The 12,792-nt window shown below is 43.0% G+C and overlaps 1 protein-coding gene across 1 annotated transcript in view; it reads right to left on the bottom strand.

Moving 5' to 3' along the window:
* Window positions 1-8,367, bottom strand: part of TTPA (alpha tocopherol transfer protein) — a 258,988-nt gene extending 250,621 nt beyond the window's left edge. Inside the window, exon 1 of the mRNA XM_069220249.1 lies at window positions 7,861-8,367. Coding sequence (XP_069076350.1) covers window positions 7,861-8,064 — 204 coding nt within the window. The 5' untranslated portion in view covers window positions 8,065-8,367. The remainder of the gene's footprint in view (window positions 1-7,860) is intronic.
* Between the last annotated feature and the right edge of the window lie 4,425 nt (window positions 8,368-12,792).

Consider the following 12,792-nt stretch of genomic DNA (forward strand, 5'->3'; position numbering starts at 1 on the left):
CCACCACAAAAGTAGTTTGAAAGCACAGGAAATTAGGAGCAATGGGCTACCTCTTATTAAAATGCCAAAACCGTGGTTATTAAAAAAAAAAAAAAAAAACAACAAGTATTTTGATACAGCTCTGCTTGCTCCTGAAATCTGAGAAGATTGTGATTTTAGCGCAGCAAACATTTCGTTGATGCCATAATTAGGGGGAAAAACACTTTCTTGCTGAACACAATTTTCCCGTTGTCCCCCCACCCCCATAAAATTTTTTAACTATGTTTTGCCTATTTTCTTAATACATACTCCCTGGGTACCTTTAGAATCTTGATGATGTTACAACACTTATGTGGGGGAAAAGGTTTTGGAGGCGTAAGAGTGAAGTACCCCAAATAGCAAACAAAGGGCTCAACACTGGGGTGGAAAAGCATCGGCAGTTAAGGGTTAACAGGATGTGCAAACAAGCAAGCTCACACAAATAGAGGTTTTCAGAAATGCAGGCACAGTCCTTCAAAACACAGCAACAGTATCAATTAGGAAAGAACAGCGAAAAGAAGATGAACACAATGGCCATCTGAATGCATAGTTCGGAATGTAGGAGGTATATATCAAGTTACACTCAAAATACCCTTGCATGATCTATGAATATAATACAAGAAAATGAAACACAAAACAAATTATTACATTAAAAGCAAACTGTGTCAGCTAGATTGAGCGGCAACTCGGTTACATCCTTAAAGGGGGCTGGGAGCTTAAAACTGAACACTTGAGAAATACAGAGGCAGTCATAAACTGGTGAAAACCTCGGAAGGATATTTTTTTAATAACTTTGTTTCCTGAAGTGAATCGGACACCAACAAGCAGAAGAACTGACGTAATCAAAATAAGTTAAGGCATTCAATGTAAAAGAAAAATGTTGGTGCTCACGTATGTGGGGAACCACTCAGCACATAGCCTGTGCTGAATAACAAACGTATGGCTTGAAGGGTGGCTCATTCATTGCTTCGTTCTACAAATATGAGGGAGCACTTGACGCAATCAGAGGAATGTGTCTGAAGGGTAACGTGGGCTGTTTTTCAACTTTTTGAACCAAAGAATCCTGAAGTTTCATTTATGTAGAAACCGAAAAGTTATCCCACCCAAAACATGCACCCCAAATTTACAGACTTTTTAAGCACATATGTGACAAAAAGATGGAAATGTAACCTTGCTTTAAACGACAAAACGATTGTATTCGTTTTAGCATCGAGGACTAACCATTATGCACCCGTTTGACAAATGTTTTAGTAAGTGTAACTTACGTCTACTAAAAAAAATGTAATGTGTGATTCTAATTTCACAACCTGATTCTCAACACCACATTGGGGAATTTTAGATTTTAAAATTCATATACAATGTGGAAAGGCTGACAGATATGACTGATATTCTTTCTACCTTTGTAGATTTAGGCGTAGGAACATGGCTATTCCATGGAAGGGCAGGCAAATGACTACTGGAAATGTGAGCATCCTCGAAGTCATAACTTTGTGCATCTTCACAAATGTTCTTAACAGGTGTTCATCTGGAGTCCATACCAAACAGAACTACGTCCAAAAAAATATTTGAGTGAGGGTGTAATTGGGTGAAACAGTTCCACTGTACTCCCATTTTAAGAGGGTGCAGAGAAATGATTTTTCAGCAGAAGTAAAATCCCTCTGGAGAAGGAAAAACATAGGTTTTGGATGTAAATGCACACACATTGCTTCCTTACCTATACATGTAGATTTTCTAATGGACATGAATTAAAACTGGTCTTTAGCAGTAGTTATTGGAGCCTACAGTTATCAAAGAATTGCAGTAATATTCCAGAAACTATCTGCGATCCCTCAAACACACAGAACTCTATTCCAAATAACACAAGTAATCTTCGGGTGCAGACTTGTGAATTCTTGAGTATGGGATAGTGAAGCGGCCAGTAAATGACTGCAGCCTGGAACAGGAAAAAATAATAAAATGTATGCATTCTTAAATATGCTTTGGAAGTCCGACAAGGTGGTAACCTTAAACAAAATGCGTATAACCATTATGTGAATGAATTGCCAGCAATCATCAAGGAATTCCGGGAAGAATTCTTTAAGACTGAGTGATCGAATGCTTATGACAATCACCATTCGAGCCCCAGAAAATAATGCTTTAAAAAAGCCTCTTAGAGGAGTACTGCACAACATGGACCTCTGAATGTAAATATGTATATTAAAAATACACCCCAAAACTATGACTTAAAAAACATGCAACACATAACCAAATTTAACCTCATTCATAATGGTGCAGACAGGATCACGTTGTACATTCCTCTCCCCTGAAACTTCTGTATCTCAAAGCTCTTGTAGAGGACTGTTGGACTTTTGCCCTTTTGCAGGGTCATCCACAATCCTTTTGCCTCCTATTGTTTCTGACCTGTTGTTGTTGGTTTTTGAACTCTGAGCACATTACCACTGCCAACCAGTGCTAAAGTGCATATGCTCTCTGTGTAAATTGTATCTTTGATTGGTTTATCCATGATTGGCATATTTGATTTATAAGTAGGTCCCTAGTAAAGTGCACTAGGAGTGCCCAGGGCCTGTAAATCAAATGCTGCTAGTGGGCCTGCAGCACTGGTTGTGCCATCCACATTAGTATCCCTGTAATCATGTCTCAAACCTGCCACTGCAGTGTCTGTGTGTGCAGTTTTAAACTGTAAATTCGACTGGGCAAGTGTACCCACTTGCCAGGCCTAAACCTTCCCTTTTCTTACATGTAAAGGACCCCTGTGGTAGGTCCTAGGTAGCCCCAAGGGCAGGGTGCAGGGTATGGTTAAGGTAGGACATATAGTAATGTGTTTTATATCTCCTGACAGTGAAATATAGCCTGTCCCTCTCAGAGGTTAACATGGGGGCTACCTTTAAAAATTATTAAAGTGTAAATACCCTTTGGGAGAGGATGGACATGTGGAGTTTGGGGTCTCTGGGCTCACAATTTAAAAATACATCTTTTAGTAAAGTTGATTTTGAGATTGCGTGTTTGAAAATGCCACTTTTAGAAAGTGAGCATTTTCTTGCTTATACCATTTCTGTGACTCTGCCTGTTTGCGGATTCACTATCTGGGTCAGATTGACAGTTCGGCTGGTTGCACCTCACACTAGACAGTGACACAAAGGGAGCTGGGGTGTAGTCTACATTTCCTGATGAGCCATCTGTGCTAGGAGGGTGTGCTTTGTGGAGCTATCCTGCAGTTCATGCTTCTGCCAGAGTAAGAGGGCAAAGTCTGGACTTTGCGTGCCTTCCATCTTGTGAAGATCTACAAGGGCTTGATTTAGAGCAGTTGTTCCCAACTTTTGACTTGTGTGGACCCACAATTTATCATTACTGGAGCCTGGGGACCCCCACTGAATCTTTATTGGTATCCGGGGACCCCCTACTGAGTCATTGCTGAACACTTGGAACCTAATATGTTATTATTATTTAATTTTCTAAGCAGTCAAGGACACCCTGAGAGTGCTTTGCGGACCCCCTAGGGTCCCCAGAATACAGGTTGGGAACCACTGATTTAGAGCTTGCCTCCTGTTGTTTGAAGTCTCAGGGACAGCAAAGACTTCTCTCTGCCAGTCGATGGAGAGACTCCTACTCTGCCCTGTGGTGCCCCTCCAGTTCCTGGGACCCTGAAAGGAGAAGCTGGCAGCCTAAGAAGAAGAAATCCACACACAGAATGCCGTGCGGGGAAAAGATCAATGTGACTCCGATCTGCGGCTGGGAAAATAGACGAGCCGCCAGCTTCGGGCTGAAAACTGACGCTCGCCTGTAACGGGACTGAAGAATCGACGCACGGAGCTGGAGAAACGACATGCAGTGTGGTTTTTGGATCCTCGTGCGGGTGGATTTCTGACACAAACACCGCTGGGTGTGTAAAAACAACGCAAGGCCTGCCCGGACCCGAGAGTGTGGACCGGATCGAGAAGAAACGACACACCCCTACGAAAGGAAAAACAACGCAAGGTCTCGTTTGTGAGGGGCATCGACGCATCGCAAGCCTTTTTTGACGCACACTCGCCCGCGTGGGGTTATTTTTGACGCACCCAAGGTACATTTCACGCTAACAGTGTTAGTGTGTGTTTAATACTACATAAAGACTCTTTTTGCTTTTTAATTGATAACTTGACTTGTGTATTGTGGATTTTTGTCATTTTGGTCTTGTTTTGTTTAGATAAGTATTCTCTATTTTTCTAAACCTGTGTTGTGTAATTTTGTAGTGTTTTCATTAAGTTACTATGTGTGTTGGTACAAACACTTTACACCTAGCACTCTGAAGTTAAGCCTACTGCTCGTGCCAAGCTACAAAGGGGGTTAGCAGGGGTTAGCTGAGAGTGATTCTCTTTTACCCTGACAAGAGTCAGGGTCTTTGCTTGGACAGGGGGTAACCTGGATGCCAACCAAAGACCCCATTTCTAACAAGGACAATCTCTCCAGTCTTACTTTATGTAAGTAAAGAGCAGGTCTAACATCAAAGGAGAAACTGAGCCACAGAAGTTCCACTGATACTGTTTCTCCACATACTCTACTTGAGACATGGGTAGGGGGATGGAAAGACACCCTGGTCTCGATGTCAAGAAGTTACTTTTCAAAGTACTGTCTCATATCAAGTTAAGGGATAAATGCCCTTCATTCTTAGGTGCTGAAAAACAAAACAGCCAAACCATCTAAAGAACTATTATAATATCATTAGCACTAAAAAACTGCATAATGTACCCTGAGATACACCTGGGCCAACACTAAAAGCTATGAAGGTTCACAAGAAAACCTTTAAACCTTCAGAGTTCACCAGAGCAGTCAAATAATATAAGTCAGAAAACACTTGCTAAATATACCCCAAAGCATACATGGACAATGCCCTATAAATGCCAACAGATGATGGCTCCGTCATACTCGATATAAGGGAAGGGTTTTATCTGGGCCTGCATTCGAGTTTCATCACACTGTGGCGCCCTCGCTATACAGCACTACGGCACGTACCTTTTTGTTTGGTAATAACTCTCCCTTTGCATGCGCTGCTTTAATATGCGCTAGAGAAGTGGGGTATTCAGCTCTGCGTTTATTATTATGTATAGAAAGTAGGGATATTCTGCGGCTCTTTCTCAAAGCAACAAAAATGCCCCGTTAGCGCTGCGTAATCCAATAGAAACCACAGAAACAAGGCCTCCTGCTTGACAAAACACAAAAGAAAATTCTGAGCAACAATACCAGGATGTACTTAATTCCACCTCGGTAGTTTATGATAAATACATTCCCGTTAATGCCTCAAGGTGCGTGACTAAGATGGGTGTGAGAACAGAAGCCGGAGGCAAAGCAGAAGCAACTACAATAAATAGTTGCAGAGATATTTGAATTTAAATAAAAAATAACATGAGGAAAACCAGGACTTCAGGGTTCTGCACGAGTTATTTTAGGGTTTTATATAAAGCAAAAATGTGTGTTTCACTAACAATCACGGCCTGCTCAGACAAGGTTGAAATCTCTCACCTCTGAGAACTTTTGTGGCGTTATTAAAGTTGGGAACCCCATTTTGGACACTAATCAATGCTCCGCCTGTATTTTACCACAAAAGGACTCTGGTCCTCCCGAACTTTACAATCACAATCAATTGAAGAATACTGTAATAAAATAGCGTTAAATATAACTGTGCGAAAGCATACACATGCACTATTGGTCATAAAGGCTATAAGAGGTAGATATGAACAGACAAAACATATTGGAAGAGCAAACAAGCATACCAGGTAAAGATATGTCAAGGTAATTTTTAATGTAAAAAAAAAAATATATGGACGATAGATACACTGACGAACAAAAATGTGCAGTAAACGTGCACGGCATTCGCCAGTGACATCATATAAAAGGCCTACAGTGCCAAAACAGAAACTCCGAATGCTCAAAATAATCCAAACTAGTTTCTATTTCCAATACTTGCAAATTATTAAATCCCCGAGTCTTATTATGAGTGAATTGGAGGTACCTTGCTGTGGCCAACTGCCTTCGCGCTGGATCTTCAGTTTCCAAAGGTGCTGTACACTGGCATTTGCCTGGTTAATCAATCTGCCTGCTCTGACTTACGTAAACTGGGTCCCTTGGCCTGCGTTTATTCCTTCCCTCTGGATTTCTAATTTTACTGTCCTGGTGCTGACCCATTTATTCGATTAGGTCAAAACGATGTATATTTTAATCCGTGTGCCAAATTTTGATATGCTCTCAATATTTTTAGAAACGTCAAATATTGGATACACAACTATAATTGGTTACCCTTTGATCATTTGGAGTTCCGGTTTTTACACTGAAAGCCTTTTAAATAGTGTGTAAATCATGTGTGAGTACCAAGCATGGTTCTGAACTTTGAATTTACCCCAAATTCCTGGTAGAACCCTTGGATATACCCTCGTACCTCAGGCATATTTTAGTGAATTTCGAAACACTAGAACCTGTTCTTATAATAGTTTGTGTAGCTTTAAGCATCAAACACTTAAAATATAAATCGGCCAAATTGGTAACACAAAAGTAACAATAAAAAAAATATTTGGTATCTTCGGCTGCAACAACAGGGTAGTTTACTCACCAAAAGTATTTAAAGTAAACACGGACTTCAAGAAAAGCCACACACTGCAATCAGGAGGAGGTGGAGATGTCACAGTGTATCCAGGGAGAATTAGACACCGAGATACTTTCTACTGTGTACACTAGCCAACGTATAAAGATGATCAGAATTCATACCTTGTATCACTTCCGGCTCCATATTATGAATGACACCATTTGTTTGACTGATTTTTTTACTTAAATTATGTTGAACTCTTCAACTTCTATTTCCACTCTTCTCCATCAGAAGTATTGGTTTAAAACTAGCAACATTCCAAAAAGTATTCTTGACTAAAAGTGCCCTTGAATAAAAAGTCAGGACTGGCACAAAAGTTTCATACATGCTACATAAACTATTGGCACACATGGTGGCATTGTTTTTCTGAGACGGAAATAATTTTCGAGAAATACCACTTCATGCTATTTTGTTTCGTGAACAGTTGGCCTTGGAGTGCTAAGGAACGGATCCGGTGAGGCAAGGAAAACATGGTAACAGGGGCACTCGGACCTCACAATTTAAACACACTGGGTCAGGAAACATTCCACAACAAAAAGGGCTCACCGTGCCCAAGAACAGAAGAAACTGGGGGCGACAGAGGCACACTCGTTCCAAATATAGAGACCACTAAAGAAGAACCAGGGGCGGTTTACTTCTTTTGAAATCTAGAGCTGAAGTCACAAACGTTGCACTAGAATGACTGACATGAAGACAACCTGATGCAGTGCTTTAAATGGGCAGGTACTCTCCGGTACTGAGTGCATACAAGTCTTCAATTAAAAAGGGTGAGTACCTGCACATTTCAGTTCTGCTCCAATACATTTAATGGGAGCGTACCGGCACTTCTAAGGAAAAAACAGGTACTATAAAAAGTGAATACCTGGGCTTCTGTATTTCCATTTAAAGCACTGCCTAAATCCAAGTCCCACGGACCCTATACAACGCACCGCCATATGCGACACGGGTTAGGCTAAAAGCATCAAGACCGAATCCCCAATGCCGGCTGCCATACAGACACTCCACTACACACTTATCATTGGTAGCGCTATGCTAAGAAGGTCACAGTAACTCCACCCTTAAAACTCCGCGAAGATAAGATAACCCACGTCACACGAAGTACCCACCTACTGCAATGTGGCTGTGCTTTGTAAATAATGGGTAATTGTAAGCAAGTGTAGAAGTCTGCAATTAAATCACATTGTGGTCTGTAATATCATTGCATCGCAGGACAACGTGCGTTTGTTTACCTTGAATGCCAGATCAATGTGGAAATCTCTGGCTCGAAGAAAACGAAGCAAGAACTCGTCAGACAGACCGAGGGGGCAACGGGAGTCCTGGTTCTCGGCTTTCTGCCGTAGGAAAACGATTGCCTTGCTCACTACTGCAGAACTGCTGGGCAGACGGTTGAGCCTGGGGTTGCCTCTGCCGAAATCCGCTTGCTCTTCGGACATACTGCTATAGCTGAACGAATGCGCGGGAAGGCGGGAGGCTGCAGCGGTCCCGCACCTTTCCACTCCTTTACGTCGTCGAAGGTGTCTGAATGAAACATTCTAAGCGCTGCCCTAACCCAGCCCGCTTCCAAACGAAAAGTTATCCGCCCTTTCCTACGGTTCCAACCCTCCTCCTCCCGCCCTCCCTCTAGTGTTACAAGATACATAGTCACGTGACATACGCACCGCTCACGTTAGCTGTTTACCCTCCCAATGCTAATACCGTGGGGATCGCGATCTGATGAAATGCCGTCTGCTGATGACCTCTTTACAAAGGATCACTGGTTTTCGTAAAGGACCTTTATCGCTGCATACGAGCTGTTTGCAGTCCAGCCTCCTTAAGTTCCGAGACGTGACTTCACAGACAGTGATACTTGCAACCCAAGAAAATTAGGAGTTAAACTGCTCAGCTTTTCCACGCCAAGCCTCATTCATCAATGGCACCTAATCATTGTTTCTGGTTTTAACACAAAAGATCCCCAACTCCGTTTTTGGTTGGGAGAGACTCGCAAATGTATTAAAATTATTGACGCACACACAGGTCGAGTTGATTTACGGCAGATCCTAGTATTAAGCGTTTTACTGAAATTTAATTGCTGACACCTCATCCTGAATACCAAGCCAGTACAACCAGGAATACAATTTCAGGAATACAATAAATATACTTTCCATAGTACATCCATATCTGGTACTCGCTGGTGGGGATGTGGCCTCCTGGTAACTTAGTTGCTGCACCTGTGGCACAGGGAGCGATTAAAAGCCAACCCAGCTAGTTGTCAGATACCAACTGTCCTTTAAGGGATAACGGGATCGTTGTTGCTTTCTTCTCAGGTCCCCTTTGTCCAGGACAACTGGAATTATGTGGCAGGAGAGAGCCAAAATTATTTGACAAGAAAAGACAAATTATGCGGCACATTTCGTGATACGATTACCTCATCATATTGTCATTTTGAAATTTGTCAACACTAGCTGGGCGTTAGTTGCACTTCATTAGTACCAGTTTAACACCTAAATATAGAAATAGGCTGCATAAAGGTGGCCAGTCAAACTTTGCAAAGGGCCTTTCACTGCGTGACAACGTGTTGCTGTGTTTTTAGTAACTTTTGAACCACTTGAGCTAGAAACAATTTTTTTGTTAAAATCTGTGGCTTATGCAGCAGATGAAGGATTATTTGACAAATGCGGCAAATGTATAATAATGCGAAAATCACAGGAACTGCACAATTGCATAATTCCAGTGGGCCTGGGAATGATGCTTGTTTTAAAAATTACATTTTATTTATGTCTTATGTCTCTTCTTTGTTCCTGTGTTGCTGAAAGCTGTCGTTCTGCACCGCTCCATCAATGTAAAATTGTAGTCCTTCTATTTTGGCAAAATGTCCCTGTTTTCCGTTCTCAAGTTCTGGTAGCCTAGGGAGCGCTCACTTTGCATCTTTTGCTTGCACTGATTCCTCCCTGGGTCATCCTTCGCAGCCCTCCATGCTCTTACCCACGTCAGAAGATGCAGTCTTCTGTTCACCCATCAGCCCTGTCAATTCTGTATGCATAATGGGAAACGTCTGGAACAACGATGCCAGAACCACGACAACGATAACGCAAGCAACACCACGCCTGCGTTAACGACTCCCTTTTTCTCTGCCTTAACCACGCATGTGCTGAACAACGCACATGCGTGGTTAAGGCAGAGAAAAAGGGAGTCAGCATCGGGAGAGGATGAGGTCAGGTATGTGGTACTGGGGGTTAGTTTTGTTTTTGGGGTAATTTTGCTTTTGGGGCGAGGTGGGGGGTAGGGGTAATTTTCTATTTAGGGCGGTTGGGGGTGGGGTAATTGTGTTTTTAGGGGTGGGGTAATTTTGTATTTAGGGCGGGTTGGGAAGGTTTTTTGGGGGGGAGTAGGGGGTTGGGGTGATTTTGTATTTAGGGCGGGTTGGGAAGGTTTTTTGGGGGGAGTAGGGGGTTGGGGTGATTTTGTATTTAGGGCAGGTGGGGGGTCGGGTTTTAAGGGGTGGGGGTCAGGTTAATTTTGTATTTAGGGTGGGTGGGGGTGAGTTTTTTGTGGCGGGGTTGGGGGCAGGACGCAGTCAGGTAAGTGGGGCTGGGAGAGGGTTGTGGGTAGTTTTTAGGGGTGGCAGTGTTTTTTTTTTAAGGAACTGGGCGGGGGGTCGGGGTACTATGGTTTTTAGTGGGGTTGAGAGGTAGGGGTAGTTTTTTTTTTAGAGGCGGGGTGGGGGGTCAGGGTAATTTTGTATTTAGGGCAGGTTTTTTAGGGGCAGGGCTGGGGGGTCAGGGCAATTTTGTTTTTAGGGGCGGGGTAGTTTTATTTTTGGGGGTGGGGGTCCATTGTTTTTAGGGCGGGTGCAGGTTTGGGGTAGTTTTATTTTTTGTGCGGGTGGGGAGTCAGAGTACTTTTATTTTGTAGGTGGGGGTCGGGGTAATTTTGTTTTTAGGGTGGAGGGGTCGGGGTAGGTTTTAGGGCTCAGGGTGGGTGGAGGTATCGGGGTAGTTTTTAGGGGCAGGTGGGGGGGTCGGGTAGTTTTATTTTTAGGGTGGGCGGTCGGGTAGTTATATTTTTAGGGCGGGTGGGGGGGTTGGAATGCGAAAACCACACATGGCATTCCACACATGCCTTTACTAGGCATGCCTTTACAACGAAAAATCATTGTAAAGGCATGCGTGGTAAAAGCATTAGTGGAAACAACAGGGTCGTTGTTCAGGCATGCGTGGTTCTCAAATTGTTGTTCCATCATACATCCATGCATAATATGTCTGTGATATTTCTATAGCGCAAACCTTGACTAAACACTTCAAAGCGCGGTACAGTGTCAGAGATCAGCATAAAGTCAGTGCCCTTCTCAAGGACTTCTCCTTGGTCGCAGATCCTTTTGAACTTGTTTGTGTGCTGTCGTTCAGGGGATCTCTCTTCTGCTATGAGGTTCAGGTCACATTGTTATCATAGTCTGCCTTGTTCTGCTCTGGTGGTCTCTTTCTGTTAGCTGATCATGGGTTGTGTCATTAGCAGGGCCACTGGAATTATGCAGCAGGTGAGGGCCAAAGCATATGGCAGGGCTGAGAAAATTATGCGGCAAGATGAGGCAAATTTTGCAGCGCTATGCAGCATATTTTGTGACACTATTACCTCATCATATTGTCATTTTGAAACTTGTCAACACACCTGAATATAGCAATAGGCTACAGAAATATGACCAGTCAACCTTTGCAAAGGGCTTTCCAATGGTGACACGTGTAGCTGCATTTTTATTAACTTTTGAACCGTTTGAGTTAGAAACAATTTGTTTTGTTAAAATCTTCAGATTATGTGGCAGAAGATGGATTATGTGACAAATGCGGCAAATGTATAATAATGTGAAAATTGCAGCAGCTGTATAGTTGCATACTTCCAGTGGCCCTGCCTTTGGCCCAAGAATATCAAATTTGTGATCCCCCATCTCCATTTTTCAGGTGTTTTGTACTTCTTGTGTTAGGATCAGCCTGTAACTCTGAATGTCTCTGAAAAACAAAAACTTACATGATAACTTCTTGCTCTCAAAGCAGGACAGGCGGGTGGTTTTCACTGCATCCATGCTGGAGGAAAGAGGGCGAGCAGCAGTTGCTTGTACTCTCAAACAGCCCCATCCCAAATTTCATAGTAGCACTTAGGTGTGGCTTGTGCACTGTTTCTATGGTCAGCCATTCCCTCACCAGCCTAGATTTTTCTGTTTAGTCACAAAGACATACTTCATCGTCTGAAGGGAAACACTAAGATGCTGTCCATTGTGTTGTCCCCCTCGAGTTAAGTGGCCAGCCGCCGAGTATTTCCACAGTAAGCCTCATTCGTTATTGTAACACAATCATTGTTTCTGCATGCAACATAAAGTACACCACACAGTTTTTGGTTCAGAGAAAGCTTTGCATGTTTGTTAATCGTATTGGCACACAAGTAGGGTTAATTTATGGGTGATCCAAATGTTCAGCGCTGTGTTAGCATGGCATCTAATTGCTGACACCTTGTCCTGAATAGCAAGCCAGAGCAACTGGAAATACAATACCTTCCATAGTATATCAACATCCAGTGCTCGCTGTTCTCAAGTGAGGATGTGGCCTCCTTGTAATTATTGAGTTGCTGCACCCTTGAGACAGGGAGCAAAAAAAAGCAAAACCTCCAATTGCCAGGATACCAACTGTCCTTTAACGAATAAAGGGGTCATTGTCACTTTTTTCTCAGGGCCCCCTGTGACCCGAGAACAAAGTTTGAGGCCCAATCTCCAATTTGTGGGACATTTGGTACTTCTTGTGTTAGGATCACCAAGTAACTCCACCATGGCTCAGGGTGGCATACTTGTGTAAGTCTAGGTCATCCTGAATGCATTGTTTATTGTCCTTTTGTCAGGAACTGTCGGTGGGGGGTACTGGCTAGACTGGTGGCAGGGAAGACAAAGGAGGGAGAATACTGGGTACAGAGCTGCCAAAGATCACACAGAGGGCCAGAGGAGAGAGGGGATCCAAAAGAGAAGTTATAATCAAGGGAATAATAGAGATAAGGTTAAGAAAGAAAGAACAGATATTCAAGAGGCACCCAGACTAACACCCCAGGGCAAACATGCAAGATATATATATATAAGGAACAACCACGATTCAGGAACAAGGACTAACTATGGCCCAGGAAGTCAGGAAACAAGAATAACAAAAGCT

The sequence above is a fragment of the Pleurodeles waltl genome, chromosome 2_2, assembly GCF_031143425.1.
Source record: "Pleurodeles waltl isolate 20211129_DDA chromosome 2_2, aPleWal1.hap1.20221129, whole genome shotgun sequence".
NCBI classification, from domain to species: Eukaryota; Metazoa; Chordata; class Amphibia; order Caudata; family Salamandridae; genus Pleurodeles; species Pleurodeles waltl.